At 35.7% G+C, this 21,266-nt stretch overlaps 2 protein-coding genes across 3 annotated transcripts; both read left to right on the plus strand.

The window, feature by feature from the left end:
• Positions 1 to 4,428: 4,428 nt before the first annotated feature.
• On the plus strand, positions 4,429 to 15,669 carry wdr13 (WD repeat domain 13). 2 transcript variants are annotated; one of them, XM_058785556.1, is made up of 10 exons: positions 4,429 to 4,506; positions 5,516 to 5,595; positions 5,729 to 5,960; positions 6,250 to 6,359; positions 6,583 to 6,713; positions 10,527 to 10,834; positions 13,390 to 13,570; positions 13,682 to 13,823; positions 13,908 to 14,026; positions 15,045 to 15,669. In XM_058785556.1, exons 2-10 carry the CDS (start codon positions 5,555 to 5,557, stop codon positions 15,227 to 15,229), a joined length of 1,449 nt encoding a protein of 482 aa, XP_058641539.1. In that variant the 5' UTR covers positions 4,429 to 4,506; positions 5,516 to 5,554; the 3' UTR covers positions 15,230 to 15,669. The 2 variants fall into 2 exon arrangements, with proteins under 2 accessions (XP_058641539.1, XP_058641540.1); XM_058785557.1 differs by lacking the exons at positions 4,429 to 4,506; positions 5,516 to 5,595 and having other exon boundaries at positions 5,820 to 6,052.
• Positions 15,670 to 16,011: 342 nt separating this feature from the next.
• asb6 (ankyrin repeat and SOCS box containing 6) lies at positions 16,012 to 20,291 on the plus strand. Its single transcript, XM_058785558.1, has 7 exons — positions 16,012 to 16,102; positions 17,115 to 17,248; positions 17,330 to 17,502; positions 17,584 to 17,690; positions 17,883 to 17,991; positions 18,078 to 18,164; positions 19,482 to 20,291. Exons 1-7 carry the CDS (start codon positions 16,070 to 16,072, stop codon positions 20,210 to 20,212), a joined length of 1,374 nt encoding a protein of 457 aa, XP_058641541.1. The 5' UTR covers positions 16,012 to 16,069; the 3' UTR covers positions 20,213 to 20,291.
• Positions 20,292 to 21,266: the final 975 nt, after the last annotated feature.

Here is a 21,266-nt window from a genome sequence, read left to right on the forward strand (position 1 = left end):
AGTAAATATTCATTACTTGAGATTAAATATGAATGGCACATTTTTTGGAGTGCATCCGGAGTGAAATGCTCACTTTGACAGGTTTATGGCTCTGCATATGTGGCTCTGCATATATGATCACACACACTCACAATCTGTCTGATGTGGTTAAGTCAAGATAAAAATGACATTCTGCTTTCTGACATTCCATAAAGCAGAAGCACTGTATGGTCAAATCCCAGAGTGCATTTAATATGCTTTACTTCCAGAACCAACAAAACCCCTAATCCAGTTTGAAGACTACATGCACCACCTAAAACACTTGTTCTCTGGCACAAATACATTCTATGGTTTTGCTGCCTCAGCCTAAAACAGTGTTACATACATGCTTTATATCCCCTGAGCGCTGTCTCTAATGCATGGTTACACTACACCTATTTCTCTCTGCTGTCTACTAGGCCAGATGTTGGTTCACATGGGGCTGGTACAGGCAAAAATGGATTTATTTTATAAGGCAAATGTTATTGTAGGTCAAAGCAAGAGGCTACATGTCTTTTTGTAATAGAATTACACTGAACAAAATTATAAACGCAACACTTTTGCTTTTGCCCCCATTTTTCATGAGCTGAACTCAAAGATCTAAGACTTTTTTTATGTACACAAAAGGCCTACTTCTCTCAAATATTGTTCACAAATCTGTCTAAATCTGTGTTAGTGAGCACTTCTCCTTTGCCGAGATACTCCATCCACCTCACAGGTGTGGCATAACAAGATGCTGATTAGACAGCATGATTATTGCACAGGTGTGCCTTAGGCTGGCCACAATAAAAGGCCACTCTAAAAAAGTGTTTTGTAATTTTCACAGTCTTTCATCAATATTCACACCAGGACACATTAAACTGATCAAAAGTGACACTAAAGACATTTATAATAAAATGTAACAAAATATTTCTACTTAATAAATGCTGTTGTTTTTAACTTCATATTTATCAAAGAATCCTTTAAAAAAGCATAATTTTCATAAGATTTCCCCCTCAGAAGGAAACACAATTTTTTTTTTAAACATTGATAATAATTAGAAATGCTTCTTGAACAGCAAATCAGTGTATTTGAATGATTGGAAGATCTTGTGACACTGAAGACTGTAATGATGCTGAAAATTCAGCTTGGTCATGACTGGAATAAATTACATTTTTAAATATATAAAAATTGAAAACGGTTATTTTAAATTATAATACAAATGATAAATAATAATACTAAATTATAATATAAATTGCAATATTAATATTAAATTATAATATTATGAAATATTAGCTATTGTAATCAAAATAATGAAGCCTTATTGAGCATGAGACTACTTTCAAAGACATTTAAAACTCTTAATGGCCACAAACTTTTGAATAGTATTGTGTGTGTAAATAAATAAATAATCTGATTTAAAAATCAGTCAAAATGTCAAATTATGGCAAGTGTATGAAATCATGTTTATTTGTAAATCAGTTCATTTATGTACAGCACAGTTGAGATCTATGACATGGGCGGAGTCAAATGAACAGATGAGGGCGGGGTCACAGAGTCTCTGGAGTCTTTATATTGACCCAACTTCAAATGAGCAAATCACCAGTGCTATTCAAACGTGAAACCCATGTGAGGAGGTACAGAAGGGACAGACTACGGAGGCTTAGGCCAAGCTCTGTCTAGCGACGGTCAAATGGATGCCGGTGATTGGCTGGGTGGCGGGAGGAGCAAACCTTAGCCCTGCCTTCCCTGTGGGCCCCCATGCTTGCGTCGACAAGAGCCCAGGAGAGTCTCCAGAGCCAGCTTCACGAAGGCCTGGAAATTATTGCTTCTCTCCCTTCGGCTCTCCTGCTTGGGGAAGACACAGAGACAGATACCTTGACTGGAAACATACAGCAAGTGCAATTAAATCCACTTGTCCCTGAGAGCAAGAAATGTGCAATCTTCTCTCTCATTTGCGTCAAGATAACGTATAGTGTTTCTCCCACACACTAAATATCGTTTGACACTTTATTCTATTGTAATCAATCAAGCAAATCTTTATTTGTGAGTCAAACATTTACTTTCATAAGCCATAAAAAGCATTTTACATTTCAGATATTTGCAGTGTCATTTTTGCTTGTATTTCATGCATCTGAAATGCCTTTTTTCACTCGTGTCTTCTATGCTCTTGTCAGTATTTACCTCCTTGCTTTTTGGCGTCATCTCCTTTCTGATCACCTTTCTTCGGCTGTTCCTTAGGACTGTGAGGTTGCTACAGGGAAAAATAAATAAATGAATAAAATTAAATTTCAAAAGAAAGCATTTAAACATCTCAGTTTCTATTTTCTAATAGCGTTTTGCTAATGTTCCTATTAAGTTATGAAAACGTTATGTCTGAATGTTCTCTGAATATTTCAAATGACCGTTATTTAATATAGGCCTATTTAAAACATTTATTCTTGGTTAAGTGAATGTTAGAGAAATTTGAGAGAATGTCCTATTTATCATTGTGCAAACATTAAAAGAATGTTTCTTTTGAATTCTGAAAGAATGTTGAAAAAAAATGTTGCAGAAAACAACTTTCCATGAATGATGTATAAATACCGTTTTTGTGTGAACATTAAAGACCAACAACTTTAAATGAATGTTGTAATATTACTGGAAGAACATTTAAAGATCTAATTTATTGCAGCTAACAAAAACATTATTTAAGAATGTTTTGCTAATGTTAATTAAAACGTTATTTCGGAATGTTCCATTCATCATTTTGCAAACATTATATGAAAGCTACTTTTGAATGTTCTCTGAACATTCTGAAACAAGTAGTAAGAAATATCATTTAAAAAATGTTTCAGAAAAGACGTTCCACGAACAATGTATTTCTGTGCACATTATTAAAGACCAGGAAACTTTAGATGAACATTCTGTGAATGTTACTGGAAGAATGTTTCAAGATCTCAGTTAACCCAGAGAATAAAAATTTGTTTTAAGAAAACTGTGCAAACATTATAGAAACGGTTCTTTTTAATGTTCTCTGAACATCCTGAAACAAGTAGTAACGTTTAATAAAACTTTTCATAAATATTTTTTTGTTTGTTTGTTTTTTTGTTGACGTTTTGTTATTAAAAGTTATTAAAAGCCAATGGATGTTATAATGTTATGTAGAAAAATAAATAAAAAGTTGATAAAAACTTGTTATTAATAACAGTTGTTATTAAAAGCCCAGACAACGAACGTTCATTTGAGAGAACCTTGCCAGAACATTAGCCATAACTGACAGTGACTAATTTTGAGAAGGCTTTATGAATTATGCATGCGTTAACTTTCCAATATGTGCAGTGAGTCTGCTGTGGGCAATTTTTACCTTGGTGGTGGATTTCTTGTCCGCCTTGTTACCTGTTAATTGTTAAAACATTCAGAACATTACTTTTTGCATGCCTGGTTTAATCTACTAATATTATTATCACAGCAGTTTTGCATATCATATGAAATCATTAAAAAAAATCTGCATATTTCATGCTTTGCTTCAATATCTACCTTTTGTTCCAGGCATTTTGGCTGCGCTCCCAAGTCCTTGTGTCCTTTTAGAATAAGCAGTGCTGAGCCGATGGCGAGGCCCTCATTTATGGTCCCGGCCACTGAATGACTCCATGTACGGGCCCCCTTCGGGAAAGAGCATCAGGAACAAGCAAAGAGCCCCGTCAGCTGTGCCTCTGCACTGTCCTTCCATGGGCCTCTGCTGAGCTCAGGTGAAATCATGGATGTGTATGTAGCTTTTGTACAGTTAATCCTTATATTTTGCTGAACACAGATCAATAGTTCGCTCCCACAGCCTTTCCCTCAACACAGATATACTTACTAATTTTTGAGATCTGAAATGTTGATATTCCAGTTTGAAATTTAGAGCGATCTTTCAGGTCACAAGACTCTGATCTACACTTCTGATGAATTATGTTAGTTTTACCAAGACAATGTTGTATCTTCATTATTTGACTAAGAATAGTATTGACATGCACAAAGCAAAATGTTTAGACATATCTAAACCTGGCACAAATCAAATCAAATAAAAAAATGTGTTAATAATATAAATATATAAAATACTTGTTAAAAATAGGCTAAATATGATTTAGAAAATAATGGAATCCCTGATTTAAATGTTTAGTTACATATTTAAATATGTGTTTGTATATTAATATGGATATTTGTAGTTTGTGATATTTCTCATGAGACATTTGTCTGTTGAACTTGAGATACATATTGACTTTTCTGATGGTAGGCTATATTGACTGATTCTAAATGTAAGGAAAACACTGCTGTTTACTGTACCTACATGTAAACATCAATTTTCGTGGCCAAGTGACACAGCATGACCTGTCCATCTTCAACATCATACAAATCATCGGACAGTCTTAATTACACGCGCTGCGGTGACGTCAATGATATGCAGATCAGCTGTTGGAAGGGCGGGTCGGTCACGTGATCACACCAGTCCCTTCAGACAGTATGAACCGGTGAGAGTCTCGCACGGTAGGTGTCCTTTAGATACAAAATTATACATGACATTACGTTTCAGTAAGTTTAACCCATTCAGAAATTGTTATTAGCGAAATATTATAGCCACAGGCTGACTGACACGGTTTTTTAGGAGGATTGTTAATCGGTGTGTAACGGCTGTTGTTGTTAGCATCTCTGCTAACTGTGGCTAATGCGTCAAAAATAAATTATTTGTTTATAAATATGAATCATTGTGTTATTATATATTTCTTATAAACGTTGTGCTTACGTTAGTCATGTTGCATTGTGCTAGTGTGTTGGATGCTTGTACTATTTGTACATTAAACTGGATTAATAAGGTTTATTTGTTTACAAAATATGTTTTAGTACTGTTAATGTGTGCATTTAAGGTATTAATGAAATACGTTTAACGTATTTTTTTTTTGTCATAGTCATTTCATTCTGCTTTCCAAAGAAATCAAGACACAATTTCACTTTTTTTTCTCATAAATATGTTTTTATATATATAATATTATTTTTTCTAAAAGTAATTTTATGAACGTTGTCAAGTTAATTAAACGTAAATCTTTCCAGATAACATTTTAACATTTTGTTTTAGTAAAATGACAATGCAAAATCCAAATATTTCATTTGTGAAACAATTATTTAATTTGCTTTATTCTTAATAATATAACATAGAATAGTTTCCTTACACTATATAAATGGATTTTGCACATAAAATATGCAGCTGCCTTTATATTTGTAAATACATATTTATTATATTTAGAGTCTCTCATAAGGGAATCGCCATATTTGGGGGTCCTTAACTTCAAAAAGTTTGAAAACCTTTCAATTAAATTGTTAATTGCATTTATTGTTTATATTTAGTGTTATTAGTGTTATTTTATGAAAACTTGTATCATATCTCAACTGAACTGAATGATACAAATAATGTTTTGACATCTTTAGTTGTTTTTATATATATTTGTGTTTTTTATTTATATATTTAATGTCTATAAAAGTGTATTTGTGTCTCCTGCAGCTCTTGTGTTTCCTGCATCTCTCTGTGATTGTGGATCTCATGGCTGCTGTTTGGCAGCAGGTGCTGGCAGTGGACGCAAGGTGTGTGCATGATTGTCATTGGAGCAGGACTCCATGTATTTATATGTACGTTTTTGACATGTGTAGAGCCTAATCATGTGTTATATTATTCTTTATTTTCTGTCTTTCTGCTTCTTTTTGTTTTTTTTCTCAGGTACAATGCTTACCGCACACCTACGTTCCCCCAGTTCCGCACGCAGTACATCCGCCGGCGCAGCCAGCTGCTCCGCGAGAATGCCAAGTGTGGCTTTGAGCCGGGGCTGCGCAGGCAGTATCTGCGTCTGCGCAGTCAGTTGCTCGCCCTGCGTTACGGGCCTCTGTCAGAGCAGAGCAGCTTCAGAGCCAGCAGTGTGCGCAGTTCCCGCACCACACTGGATCGCATGGAGGTTAGGTGCATTCAGAAACAGGGAAAAGGGTTCGAGAAATGCGGATAAGGAGTTCTGGGCTGAAATATGCCCCACAAAAACACAGACAGAGGGCAAGATAGAACATCTATATAGTCCTTGATATAAATAGCAATCCAGATCCAGGTCATTGTGTTGTGTGAGAGCTGCAGTGCATGTAGTTTGCGAGCATGATGGGCTTTATGTTGCTGTAGTGCTAAATCATCCTTCATTACTGCCTGCTTTTCTCTTTTCGTGGTCTTTTTTATCCTCTTTTCTGTCTTTCAATAAGGACTTCGAGGAGGATCCCAGGGCTCAGGGTGCCAGAGGCCACCGGAGATCAGTAAGTCGTGGTTCATACCAGCTGCAAGCCCAGATGAACAGGGTGGTGTATGATGAAAGGTAAAGCCCACTAACTTCTTCATCTGACAAATGTTATGAAATGCATAATGTTTTGTGAGAAAGTGTGACATGCTTAAGCAAAACAGGTACTATTTGTTGAATCAGCATCCCAAAATTAGTAAGAAACCATTATTGGATTTCATTAAGCAAATATAATTCTGGGTGTTATTACCGTATTTTGCACTGTGTATGAATAATTCTCTGGTTTTATCTTATGTGCTAGGCCTCCAGGTAGTCTGGTGCCCACCTCGGTGGCAGAAGCCAGTCGGGCCATGGCAGGTGACACCACCCTCAGTGAGAACTACGCTTTTGCCGGCATGCACCACATCTTTGACCAGCATGTCGACTCAGCTGGTGAGTGAGCTGTTAATGACATGACTAAGGGTGGTGACCAAAAAATTACTCTAGTCTATACGAGTTTTTCTATACGAGTTTTTTTTTTTTAATTGATGGTCAGGGCCTGGTTGCATGAAAGTCCTTAAGTAATTTGACTTTGGAGTATCCCTGAGGGGAAAAAATTCTCTGAGGCAAGGGATTTCTTTAAGAGCGTTGCAACAAACGTCTTAACTGTCACCCTTACCTAAGTGTTTATACTAAGCATTTAACGATAGTTCCTGGCAACATACGGCAATGGGCGCCGCGGTTGCTATAGTTACTACATCTCACAATAAACATAGATATGTATATGTATGACAATAAACAGAACATAACGAAATATAAACCTAACCAACTAAAACACGAACAAATAAACGAGCGCTGCCTGTTTCTGCGCTGTTTTGTGTACAGTCGTTAAACCCATGGAAACCGCTTTGTTTCTAAAGTGAAAGCGCCTCCTGCTGAACAATGGTGGAAATGTTAACAAATGTGAAAATTAACCCATGTTTTGATGCTGCAAACACGCGGAGTTGTAAATGTGAACAGGTGGATCGACAAGAAGATAATGCATTATAAAAAGTTAAACAGTTAAGGCATACATTACATTTATATTGTTATTTAATTAATGTAGGCTAATAATTGATTAATTATAATTGTTTTAAGTTAATATAATAATTGATACAACTCATCCATTTTCTTAAATTATATACATTTTTTGTTTTGTTTTGTGAAAACCTGTAAGTCATGCATTTTACAGTCATTTTACAGTTTAATATGTTACCATAGTCATTGCCCTACTATGCTTATATGATATTTTATTTGTGCAGGTCTTAAAAAATGTCTTAAGTGTTACATTTAAAAATCTTAAAAATATTGAGATTAAGATGATTTAAGGGAGCTGTTTTGGTCCCTTAAATTTATCAAGGTGAAATAGTTAATAAGGACTTTGTAGCAACGCTTAAGGGAACACTTAGATAATTCAGGGGAATACTTAATGACAGCCTTAAGGTTCCTTTAAGTTGACTCTTAGAATTTTTCTTGCAACCCAAGTTTCACTAAGGGTTCCCTTAACCTTATAACTAAGGGATTTCTTAGCTTAAGGGCTTTCATGCAACCGGGCCCAGTACCTTAAAGAGCAGGGTGAATGTCAATACAAAGCCTATTTAATTAAAAAATAGTAAATAACAAATGCTGCATGCCACAGATTTATCAACATAATACTTACTAAATTAGAAATAAATCATTTGAAAATGAAGCAGTATGAAAAAATAATGACAAAATAAATATACAGATTTATACTTTAGACCAGTGGTTGGCAACAGGCGAAAACTGGCCCGCCAGCAATAATACCTGGCCCGCGCCCGCAACCAGATTATTTTGATAGCAGCTGGTTCTGAAATAGATCTGTCATGACAGCAACAGTTACTCACAATCAGAGTACGCAGTGGATTTTTTTAAAAGTCGGAGCATCGTGGTTTTCACTCGCTCCACCACCGCTCCATTCCGAGTACAATTCATGCCAACAGCCTGTAATATAACGGCATATTTAGCAAGAATTCATGTTAAACATATTTAGCTAGCTTGATAGAGAAGGATCACCCAAATCAGAAAGAATGTGAAGGCTATGATAGTTCTCAAGGAATTTGTTTGTTCCTTCTAGATACTGAATATTTTCTGCTGAAAGCATGATTTAAACAAGTACTACAACACTTATTCACAAGCAATCGCTCTCTCAATAATGCATTCAAACAAATGTAATCTTACAGTCCTACTTCATCTGTATCCGATTTCGAATGAGCAGAAATCTAAGAAATGCATTGATCCATAGGTAAAATAACTGACGAAAGCGTACTGTTATTTTCACCACAAACAAAATTTAAATTATTCAATTATACATTAAAGAACCCACGAGGACTTTGACACACATGCTCATTTTACAGTTTGCACTCATCTATTTTTAGTCGCAAATGCGAGTGAAAAGCTTATTCTGTTGAGACCTGAATCCTATTATAGAATATATATATATATATATATATATTAGTGCTGTCAATCGATTAAAAAATTTAATCGTGTTAATCACAGTTACGGGCTGTGATTAATCATGATTAATCGCAAATTTAAAATACTAGGATTTACCTGTAAATGTGTTGAAATAAAGAAATGCATGACAAATTAGTTTAAGGAAACAGAACCTTTCACACTTCCGCCAGGTATGAGACATAATCCTTATTATTCATTTAGCATTATTCTTTTGTTTTTATTCAGCCATTATCAGCCTTTAAACTGGCAATAAAACGTTTACCAAGCCACATCGCTTCAATCCCAGTATACATTTACCCAACTATTATCAAAAGTATTTCTAAATAAATAAAACAAAACATTTCTTGCGACCTTATGAAGTAGCCTATTATGACAAAATGCATTATGAAGAAGAATTGGACCTGTTCTGCAGCTGCATTAGAGCTAACATTAGCATCATGCTTCATAAGACAATTTATGAGATTAATAGTACACTTTTACTCAGAACTAACTTCAAGCCACCATCGAGTGTTTGTAATAACTTCCTTTTGCGATCACATGTAGAATTTGGTTGTTTACTGTCGTTAAAATATGCTATTTATAGCCTTTTATATCGCTGCACAAATTAGCATTTCAGATGTACACATTCAATCTCAAGAAAATCACATACAGACCATATCCTATCGTAATCATGTGTTTATTATCTTATATAATCTATAGTGGCTGTTGTCATGTTTATTTCTGCTGTGTAAAAGCATGTATGCTCTGCTGAAACTCACGTTGTTTGATGTTACAACCGCCTCTCCGTTCTTAAGTTGCCAGGGATACATTCCAAGTATAATACACATTAGTAAAAGGATCTATTTTAATTTTTATTTGTCTATATACACTTTGAGCGGCCGCGGTACATTAAAAAAGTAGCAGAAAAAACTGCAGCCCACGGCTCTGTAATTTTTTCCTGTGACTGTATTTTCAAAATAGCCCACTTGTGCCGTTACCCTGGCAACACTGTGCTGTACCCTCATCACACAATGATAGATGACCTTCCGCGCTGCGATGACGGGAAGAAGTTGGGGTCAAACCTTATCAAACGATTAATCTGCGTTAAAAAAATATTAACGCGTTAAATTTTTTTGATTAATCGCATGCGTTAACACGTTAACGTTGACACCCCTAATATATATATATAGATTTATAATAATATAACTTTTTTCTACATAAAAGTCTTCATTAACCACATCTGAGGTGCCTTTGGGTAAGCCGAACCCTAATTGCTCCCGGGCACCACAGCAAAGAAAAAAAAAAGGCTGCCAACTGCTGTGTGTGTGTACACTGGGTTAAATGCATGGATTAAATGCAGAGCACAAATTCCGAGTATGGGACACCATACTTAGCCACGTTTCACGTCACTTTCACTTTCATTTATCAGCCAAACTGAAAAAAAGCAGTGACTGGATTTCTTCTTTTTAAAAAATATTGTTTGATTAATATTTTTGTTTAATTTTTGCTTTGCCACATCTGCTAAATGACAGATCTGAAACTTTGGTATACATCCAACCTGCACCTTAGACATAACCATATTTAGATGAATGCTTCATCAAGACCAGCATTTTGACCAAGAAGTGCTTTTAATCCTTTTCCTGTGCAGTTGCATTATCACTAGCCTGCTTCAGTGCATGCACGTAAATGTTTGAAAGTAGCCGTCTGTCAGTCCTGGCTCTGAACTGTTGTTTTACCCTCTCATTTTAACCTTTTACTATTTTATCTCCTCAGTTCCTCGATTACAGTTTGCCAATGATGATAAACACCTCCTTGCCTGCTGCTCGTTGGATGGGACATTGTCAATCATGACGTTGTCCCCGCCTCCACCAACTGTAAAGGTGACACTAAAAGGCCACGCTGGTCCCGTGACTGACTTCGCCTGGTCGCTCAGCAATGACATCATTGTGTCCACGTCAAAAGACGGCACTCTGCGTATCTGGAACACAGAGGATGGACGCTGCATCCGAGAGGTGTCCGACCCCGAGGGCAGTGAGCTGCTGTGCTGCACTTTTCAGCCCATGAACAACAACCTGACTGTGGTGAGTCCAAATGCCAGCCATTTTTGTTTCCTGTGTACACTACCATTTAAGTTCAGCTCAGTAAAATTCTTATATGTTTTTGAAGGAAGTCTCTTATGCTCTAATTTCATCAAAATACAGTAAAAAAAGAGTAATATTGTGAAATTGTGAATAAATTTTTCCTGTTTTAATGTATTTTAAAATGTCATTTATTTCTGTGACGCAAAACTGAATTTTCAGCATCATTACTCTCGTCTTCAGCATCAACCGATCCTTCAGAAATCAATCTAATATGCTGATTTGCTGCTCAAGAAAAATTTCTTATTATTGTTATATTTTGAAAATAGCTAAGCCACTAAATATTTTTGTAGAAACCACAATGAGTATTTTTTAGGTGAATATAAAGTTAGAATGGGATAGAGTATATGGAATTGTTTATGCTGATGAAACACTGCAGACAGCTGTGACAAATACCATCAGCCCTTTCAGTAATCCTATTAGGGTGTGAAATTAACACGCGCCACCAGCCAAAAAGAGTAATTTGTGTGCAGTGATGGGAAATTTTACTTACCCACCAACCACCGTGGTGGACCTATAAAATATATCTGAATGACATTTGACAAGAAATGCAATTGATGGTTTGATTATATCTTTTATACTTTCTTTTTCTATGTGGCTTTTAAAGCAATTTTGTCTTAAATGTGAACACTCCAACTAAACTCAGACAATCTCAGGAGGTGCTTTGAGTTTGATTAATTCATAACATGCATTGTGAACACAAAATAAATTGCAGTCATCATTGTATTGCCTTGCATTAAATGTTTTGAAACTGCAGAGCTTTGATCATAAAACTAAGCATTTAAAAATCATGTTACAATTGGACATTATTAGGAGATATAGAGTGACAAGTGATATTTATATGCATCAGTCTGCTGTACTATTATATGTATCAAAATCAGGGCCCTTATTCACAAAACATTTTATCTTACCACTAAGAGTTCTCCTAAATAGTAAAAGTAAAAGTTTTTAACTAAGAGTTTTCTCTTAAAACCTATTCACAAAGCTGCTGAGACAAACTTTTACTAAGGAATAGAGAGAAGTCTTAAGCTCAGAGTAAGGGTGGGATTGACCTCGTTGGTATGGGTGATGTCAGCATGCTTACTAACTATGCGCAAAGTGATTGGCTGATAGGGGAGGAGTCTCTGTCAGAGATTTATTCATAGAAATATTGTAGAGAACAATATTATGTTGCCATATTCAAATAAAGGTTAAAAAGTAAAAATGTTGCCACATTCAAAAAAAGATTTTAAAATGCAAGTGTCATATGTTCAGCTAACTGTCAGCCTCTTACAGGTATGCTTCACATAAACAATTAGTGAATATGCATATAAACAGCCTTTTAATTAACAGAGTAGAATAATCATGGCTGATAGTAAGACATGCAAACATAAAAGAAAACTAAACTGGACGAAAGAACAGCTACAGTTACAGTTACTTCTTGCCCAACTGGTTAATGAAGTAAGTAAATTTTATTTATAGAGCACATTTAAATTCAGCTTACACTGAGAGCTGTACAAAGCAATCATAACATACAGTAAAATATAAAATAAAACAGAATTTGAATTTTTAAAAATTAAATTTAAAAATTAAAAATTTGGAGTTGGGATAGTTGGAAAGGCTCGTTATAAAAGCTCGTTATTGTCAAATGTTTCTAAAATGTTTACATTCCAAGACAGATTGCCGGCAACAGCCATTTTAGGCTAGTTTGGGGTTTGGTCTTATTAACTTAGGAGTCCTCTTCACTACTTCTAATGTTTCACAGATTTAAGAGCTTGTTTTAGTGCTAAAACGCTTTGTGAAATACTCTTAGAGCAAAAATTTAGGAGTCCTAAATTTAGGACTGACACACCCATTATTTTTAAGATTTTCTCCTAAATTGGCAAGTTATGAGCTACTTTTAACCTTAAGATGTTTTGTGAATATGGGCCCAGAATGCCATCTTACTTTTTGGCCTTAAAACTAAAATATAAATATAAAAAAAATCATAAATAAATGTCAGAAATCACAATTGCACATTTTGATTGAACTGGACCACTGAAAAACTATATCATACTATATGAGCCAGAAAAGTATCAATATGATATTCAAAAAACCCCCAAAAAAAACACACAGGCAAACTTTTTTTTTTTTTTTAGATTTCGTCTAAACAAATAATTTAATAATTATTTCTTATGTCAGGCTTTTCGGGGTAATAAACCCAACAGAAATTCATTGTACTTCTGAAAATATATTTTAAAATAATATTCACTCACTCAGTAACATCTGTAATCTAAATATTTGCTTTTATACAATGCTGCATTATAAACAAAAATTATTGATTGCAGCTTTAACCAAAACCAAAACACATTGTTTATTTTTCTAGTTATTTTATGTTTAAATTTTGAAAAAAAAAAAAGTCTTTAAACATCTGTTACACATATCCTACCCTGAATCCCATCTATTGCATGATGATTTTGCTGTGAAGTGTTTTCAGTTGATATGATGCATCAAATGTGTCCTTTGTTGTCCGTCCCCAGGTTGGCAACAGTAAACACCACCTCCAGGTGGTGAACATCTCCACTGGGAAGAAAGTGAAAGGAGGCTCCAGTAAACTCACCGGTCGAGTGCTTTCTCTCTCGTTTGATGCTCCGGGGAGAATCCTGTGGGCTGGTGATGACAGGGGAAGCATTTTCTCCTTCCTCTTTGACATGGCCACAGGTACAGTACAAAGATATTTTCTTGCATAAAGCATGAGTGGAAAATCAGGACAACATAATATAGATGAGAGTATAGTTACTATGTTGTAAAGCTGAGGTTCTTTTTCCACAGGAAAACTGACCAAAGCTAAGAGACTGGTGGTGAATGAGGGCAGCCCTATCTCCAGCATCTCAGCCCGCTCGTGGATCAGTCGAGAGGCAAGGGATCCGTCGCTGCTCGTCAACGCCTGTGTCAACAAACTACAGCTCTACAGGTTAGAATGCACTTACAGCAACTCAGATCGTCACTTTCTCTTGACTGAGATGATTATTGATCATCGTGGAACTGGTGTCGACAGGGTCGTGGATAATGAGGGGACTCTACAGCTGAAGAGGAGTTTCCCCATTCAACACGGATCCCAACCGCTGCACAGCATCTTCTGTCCTCTCATGTCCTTCAGACAGGGAGCCTGTGTTGGTAAGACCGCAATCATCATATTACGGGCAATTTCTGTCTGTTCTGTGTGTTATATATTCACTATTCAAAAGTTTTGGGTTGGCATGATTTTTAAATGTTTTTGAAAGAAGTCACTTGTGCTTACAAAGGCTGCATTTATTTGAACAAAAATACAATTTAAATATATTTTAAAATGTAGTTTGTTTCTGTGATGCAACACTAAATTTTCAGCATCATTACTTCAGTGTCACATGATCCTTCAGAATTCATTCTAAAGGGGCTGCAGACTGCACTTTTCGTTCCATTTACTTCCATTCATACGTGCAAATGCGTCAGACCGCAAATACAAGTTCGTGCAAAAAGTTTCGTATTTCGCTGCATGCCAAAGTTCGAGCTTGGTGAACTCTGACCTGTGAATTTGCATCACGTGAAGCTGTGTGACCAACAGCAGATCGATACGTCACAGCATGACCTCGTAACTGAATTAAAAGAACACAAAATTAAAACTGCAGCACTGCAGGAAAGTGGAGTAGATTGTATATTTTTACATTTTAGATGTATTATAAATTGTTGTGTTGAATTGAAGTTTTTAAAAAGACGCTGCACTGCATGACGTCATATCACAATCGTTGCAGCATATGAAACAGTTCCGCATGCTCAGCATAATATGCTGATTTGCTGCTCAAGTAAATAATAATTTCTTATTGTTGATGTTGAAAAGAGTTGTGCTGCTTCATATTTGATTTTCTTGATTCTTTGAATATTAAGTTCAAAATAACAACAATTATTCAAAATAGAAATCTTTTATAACATTATAAATGTCTTTTGATCAAATTAATTCATTAAAAAATCTTTTGAATCATTTGTTTTTAGATTAGCATCATGTTAATGGCAAACTTTTGAAATCAATCAATTTCTGTTTGAATGGTCACAATCACTTATGAGGTTTCTTTTCAGTTAGGATGTTGCCTATGTAGGCAGCTCACTATGTTTTGGAACAAAGCCAAAGTAAGTGAATCCTGTTCTTTCCCTTATGCAGTCACCGGCAGTGAGGATGCGTGCGTCTACTTTTTCGACGTCGAGCGCAACACTAAGGCCATCGTTAACAAGCTGCAGGGCCACAGCGGGCCCGTCCTGGACGTGAGCTTCAACTGCGACGAAAGCCTGCTGGCCTCCTCTGACGCCACCGGAATGGTGATCATCTGGAGACGGGAGCAGAAGTAACCACGGCAACTGCAAGCTTTCGCTACCTTGGCAACAGCATCTTCCGTGCAGGCTGGCTTGAATCATGTGCAATGAAACCCCTACTGTAAATGTCAAGATGACTGTTGTGTTTTGAGTGAGTCTGAACTAAATCATGTGGACCATGAAAGAAACTTGTGTCTTATCTTTGTTTTAGGGCTGATGTTTCTGTTTTTGGTTTTGTGGGACTTGGCGCTTGTTTGTGGAATTCACTAGTGCTTTGTGGTCATAAATGTGCAACTTAAGAGAGGAGATGTTAATATAATACTTTGTTCACCTTTGTGCATTGTGTGTCTTAGTGAGTGCGTGTGTGAGAATGAGAACGTTGAGTCTGTGTGTCACTGAAGTTGCGTTCGCTTGCACAATAACACTACTGTATTTATGCCTTGTTGAACTCAATAAATTTAATCACACTAACTGAATTAAGCCACATTTGATCTTTCTATTTTCCTTCATATTTTGTATTTTTTGGATGTATATTTTTCACTTTTAAAGATTGAAGCACATGTTTGATGAAAACCTAGTTGTATTTCAAATTTGAATATGAATAGGCCTCCTCAAGTGAATAATATTATTAAACTTTAACCTGTGTTAATACAGTTTGCAATATTTCTTTAATGTATCTTAAGTATTTTTGATTGTAAATATGATTTTTGGTGACTTGAGAGTGAGACTTGATTCACATGAAAGACTAAATCTCGTTGCTGTTTTTATATATAAAGGCTTTTATTTTGAAATGAACGTTCATTAATTATTAATCAGCCGACGTTTCTGCGTGTGCTTTTATTTTGAAAAGAAACATTACTTTAATTTCACTGTAACATGTGGGAGGAACTACTTCCGGTTCTACAGTGGGTAAGCTAAAGGAATAACAAACATAAGAATAAAACGCAAATTATTAAATATATTTATGTTAAAAAGATTTCCGGGAGCTTTGATTATGCATGAATCATAAAGAAAGCGGTAGACAGTTAGCAGGCAAGTAAAGATCCCACCACATAAAACAACAAACAAAATGAATAAATCTGCTTCTTGGGTTTATTTTCTCCTAATTCAGACGTTATAATTTTAAAGACACCTTATAAGGTGTTAAATTAATATATATTTTCATTCATGTGAATATACCGCTCTTTCAGAGGTGTGGTCCATCTGATAAACTGAGTCTCTCTTCTGAATGTGCATTATTTAAAAACTCAAAAGAGGATTCATTTACATTTAGTCATTTAGCAGACGCTTTTATCCAAAGCGACTTACAAATGAGGACATTAGAAGCATTCAAAACCAACAAAAGAGCAACAACATGAAAGTGCTATGACAAGCCTCGGTTAGCCTAATGCAGTACACGTAGAAAGGTTTTTTATTTATTTATTTATTTATATTTTTTAAAGAAAACGAGTTGCTAGAATATAGAAAAAAAAATTTTTTTTTCTATATATATATATATATATATATATATATATAGAATAGAAAAAGAAAGCTAGTGTTAGTTTTTCAAGAAAAGCTAGGTTAGAGAATAAATATGCAATTGATAGAGGGTCAAATGTGTGTTTTTTTTTGTTTGTTTGTTTGGTTTTTTTTAATAAAAAGAAGACCAATAGATAAAATCGAATTAGAATAGAGAGTGCTAAAGTTAGAGGGTCAAATAAAGATGGAAGATGGATTCAATGATCGTTTCTTATAATTAAAGCCTTACTATATTTATGCATTACTACATACCATAATTGCTCCATAAGAATTTATAACATTGTTTAATTGCCACAAACAGATTGATCTGTGTTGTATAAAATTGTGTAATGTTATGCATGTTATGTTTTGCTGTCTGACAACATGATTTGTGTATGGTTTACATGTATGTGCTGTTTTACAGCGCTCAGAGATCGTGGCACAAAGGGAACAGACTATGCCTTTCCTGCACGGCTTCAGGAGGATCGTGTACGAGTACCAGCCGCTGGTGGATTCTGTGATGCGTGTCCTGGGAGTAGAAGGAGAAAACCAGCACAGGTCAGCAAACCAACTGCGTTTTAAAGACTGCAATGATGACAGAATTGTATGAACTTCATTTTGATATTCTGAATTTGACAGGCAAGATGATGAAGAAAGACTCTCTGGGGCTCTCGTGGAGCTGCTGGACAGAGAGTCTCAGTCTCCCGTCTTCATGGAGGGAATCAGTTACTCTCTGTTTCGAGTGGCTGATCTCGGGTTGGTCGGCGCGGCACAGGTGCTTCTGCGTTACGGAGCTGATCTCAACTTTGAAGGTTTGTGGATGATTTTGTGATTCTGATAAGCCTCATTATAATCATGGAAACATAATCAGACACTTCTTGTTATGGATCCAGACCCTGTATCGTACTACAACCCCTTACACATCGCAGTGTTGAGGAACAAGCCAGACATGGTGCAGATGCTGATATCTCACGGAGCTGAAATCGAAAAGAGGGACAGGGTGAGAATTTATGTAATTATTTAAATGTAATTATGTTGCTTCATAAATTTTCAGTTTGATTGATTTTTATTAATTGTAATTTTTTTTTTTTTTGAATACAGACATTTTCTACATTTTATATCCATTTTATATATTACAGGGATTAAAAAAAAAAAAAAAGTTTAAGTATTAGCTTTTTCGTCTGTGCAATAGATTCATGAAAGCAGCCCTCTTGATTTGGCCAGCGAGGAGGTGGACAAGCTGCCGTGTCTGCGTGTGCTTCTGGATTTGGGTGCTGATGTGAATTCAAAAGACAAGAATGGTATTTCAGCTAAATTAACTAATAAAATAGAATGTTATAATAGAATGGCTTCTTATTATATGTTACACATGCTTGCTCTTTCACAGGAAAAACTGCACTGCTTCATGCTCTAGCCAGCAGCGATGGACTCACGGTCAATAATGTGGACAATATACAGCTGCTTCTAGAAAGAGGTGCTTCACTGTGCATGTAAAACATCAGCTCTGACATTGCTAGAGAACAGTTTTATTCAGAAATTTTTATTAATAGGTGTTTTAAAAATGGTTTCACCATGGAAGATGGCATTTCTTTCAAATATTAAACAAAGATTTTATATAGTTATTATTGCAATGTTGAAGAAGTTTAATTTGTATAATATATATATATATATATATATATATATATATATATATATATATATATATATATATATATATATATATATATATATACACATGCATACAAGTGCATCTCAAAAAATGAGAATATCGTGAAAATTTTTTTTCTTGTAACTTATTTCAAAAAGTGAAACTTTCATATATTTTAGATTCATTACATGTAAAGTAAAACATTTCAAAAGTTTTTTTTGTTTTTATTTTGATGATTAGAGCTTACAGCTCATGAAAGTCAAAAATCAGTATCTCAAAATATTAGAAAATTTACATTTAAGTTTCATTAAATGACCATCCATAAAGTATAAATTCTGGGTATCTCTTGTTCTTTGAAACCACAATAATGGGGAAGACTGCTGACTTGGCAGTGGTCCACAAAGAGGGTTTTCCGTCCTATTTATATTTCTGTGAAACAGGAAGCCATGGCTGGATAATTTCACGTTCATAATCACCCTGGAGTGCTCAAAATTGTGAATATGAATGGGAATATACTTCAGAGATAATTTCTTAGGGTACCAATAATTATGTCCAACGCGTATTATAGAAAAACATTTATTTCATAATGATATTTCCCCCCATTTTATACTCTTATTATCCAATGAAAGGTTAGATTTTTGTGATTTTTTTTTTTTTTTTTTTTAATAAAAGATCAAAAGGATTAAGAATGCAGGTTAATTTTCACAGCCTTCAGTTATAAAAATTAAAAACTCTCTCTCTCTCTCTCTCTATATATATACATGCATGTATATGTGCATATATATGTGTGTGTGTGTATTCATTTTAATTTTATTTTGTGGAGGGGTAATTTTATAAAAACATTGGATGTGTTATATATATTTATATATCTTGGTAGCCTTGGTACCTATATATATTCTTGGTATCTATATATATATTTAATATAAAATGTTAGAAATTATATTCATAATTATATTAAAATTAATTTTACAAACAGTCATTATTTTATTTGATTAATTTTGAATTATATTTTTATTTATTGTATTTTTTTTTATTTTTAACACAGCTATTTATTTATTTTTTTACATTTCTTTAATGGGGTTTAAAAATATTTTTCATTGCTTGTTGTCAATGCTATAATCGTGTTTTTATAATCCCTTGCAGGTGCAGATGTGAACGCCACCACACATGACGGCGAGACCCCCATGTCCTCGCTGACGTTCCTGGTGAAGGAGGCTCTGGACAGCAGCACGGAGGATGCGAAGGAGATCGGGCACTTCTGTACCCGGATGGCACATCTTCTGATCAGCCACGGCGCCGATCCCAGCTGCTGCTTGAACGCCACCGACGGGGAAGTGTGGGAACATTCACTAACCTACACCAGTCTGGAGAACTTCGACTTGCTGTTTCCCCTGACCGCCCTTCTCCTCCAGCATGGTGCTACCTTCTTCTGCTCTCACCACAGCGCCTCCTACTGGACAGGTCAGCAGTTGATATTCACGCGTCTCACTGAAGCTCTCCGGGAAGCTTTAGATGCTGCCGAAGCGGCTGATGTTGTAGCTAAAGCTGAAGTGCTGTTGGATCTGGCCAGGATCTGCTCTCCGGCCGTTCCTCCCCTCTTTCCCCGCTCACAACTGCCCGCGCTGGACCAGGTCTCTGCCCATCAGTCCCTGCTGGAGCTCTACAGCAGGCTAGAGGAGCAAGAAAGGCGGCCGCTGACACTGAGATGCCTTTGCAGGAGACTCATTCGCCACTGTCTGCGGCCCTGGCCCTTTGAGGAGAAGGTGAAAGCCCTGCCACTGCCAGACAGACTGAAGGACTCGCTGCTCCCAGAGAACAGCTGGAGGGACAGAGCCGGCTGGGACAGATTCAAACCTCGACGTTCTCCACGCTGAGAGACACATTTTATTTGTGTGCTTGTAAATATGGAGCCCTTAATGACCACTGCATTCATTAAAACTAAGATAAAAGATACTCTGTGCCTGACTCATTTGATCAACATGCAGAAACATAATATTCCTGGTGATCTGAGAGTGATAAATGAATAAATACTATGAATAAAAATATGAAAAAATAAATAAAAACTATATAAATAAGTGTTATAAATGTCATGCAAATGATGTGACTTGGTGTTTTCTGTGTCAAAATGACAGTAACTTCATTTTATTACACATTACCAGGCAGTAATTTTCTCTCAATTTTGTACTTTATCTGTATATCTTTCAGTATGAAAACTGATAATTGTTTACAGTTTAATCTTTAATATCATGTACAGCTTCACTGCCGTATGTGCATTTTCTTTTCTTTTTTTGGTGTGTTTTTGTATTTAAGCTTGATTTGGAGTTGTTGATTGGAATCAAATCCATCTCCATTTTCTTTATGATGATTTATGTGATATTCTGAATGTGCCTTAAGATCAGCTTTGTAGTTGTAGTATTAAAGAAATGTTTGAATCTCTTTCATTGTACAGTGTGAATATATAAAATAGTTTGGATCTGCTGAAATGTGAGTGGTGTGTTCACACTGAAAATTCCAACAAGAAGTGTAAATGCAATCTGTGCTGATAAAAGAGATACAACTATTTTCTGACATCAGTAGATTAGTGTTATTTTTTCAATTTTTACCTAAAATAGGGTGCAGTGAGCATTAGTGAGTAGTGAGTTTTTATTCATACTCGTAGCCAGAGGGCACCCTCATGCAGAAACTCCACAAGTAAGCCTTTCAGAAGTAATAAAACTTATGCTGTTCCAGGAAATCCCTTATATGGACAGAGTCATTAAATGTCAATAAATGTTCTCTTGGTTTGACAACAGGTTTGTAAACACACTCACGCACTCTACACCAGGGGTCACCAAACTTATTCCTGGAGGGCCGGTGTCCTGCAGAGTTTAGCTCCAACTTGCCTCAACACTCCTGCCTGGAAGTTTCAAGTATACCCAGTAAGACATT

Source organism: Onychostoma macrolepis, chromosome 08 (genome assembly GCF_012432095.1).
Source record: "Onychostoma macrolepis isolate SWU-2019 chromosome 08, ASM1243209v1, whole genome shotgun sequence".
NCBI lineage: Eukaryota > Metazoa > Chordata > Actinopteri > Cypriniformes > Cyprinidae > Onychostoma > Onychostoma macrolepis.

Coding starts and splice junctions, on each gene's coding strand:
- wdr13 (XM_058785556.1), top strand. CDS start 5,555: ATGGCTGCTGTTTGGCAGCAGGTGCTGGCAGTGGACGCAAG. Junction 5,596..5,728: donor GTGCTGGCAGTGGACGCAAG/GTGTGTGCATGA, acceptor TTTTTTTCTCAG/GTACAATGCTTACCGCACAC. Junction 10,835..13,389: donor TGAACAACAACCTGACTGTG/GTGAGTCCAAAT, acceptor GTCCGTCCCCAG/GTTGGCAACAGTAAACACCA.
- asb6 (XM_058785558.1), top strand. CDS start 16,070: ATGTGGGAGGAACTACTTCCGGTTCTACAGTGG. Junction 16,103..17,114: donor TACTTCCGGTTCTACAGTGG/GTAAGCTAAAGG, acceptor GCTGTTTTACAG/CGCTCAGAGATCGTGGCACA. Junction 17,503..17,583: donor AGCTGATCTCAACTTTGAAG/GTTTGTGGATGA, acceptor TTATGGATCCAG/ACCCTGTATCGTACTACAAC.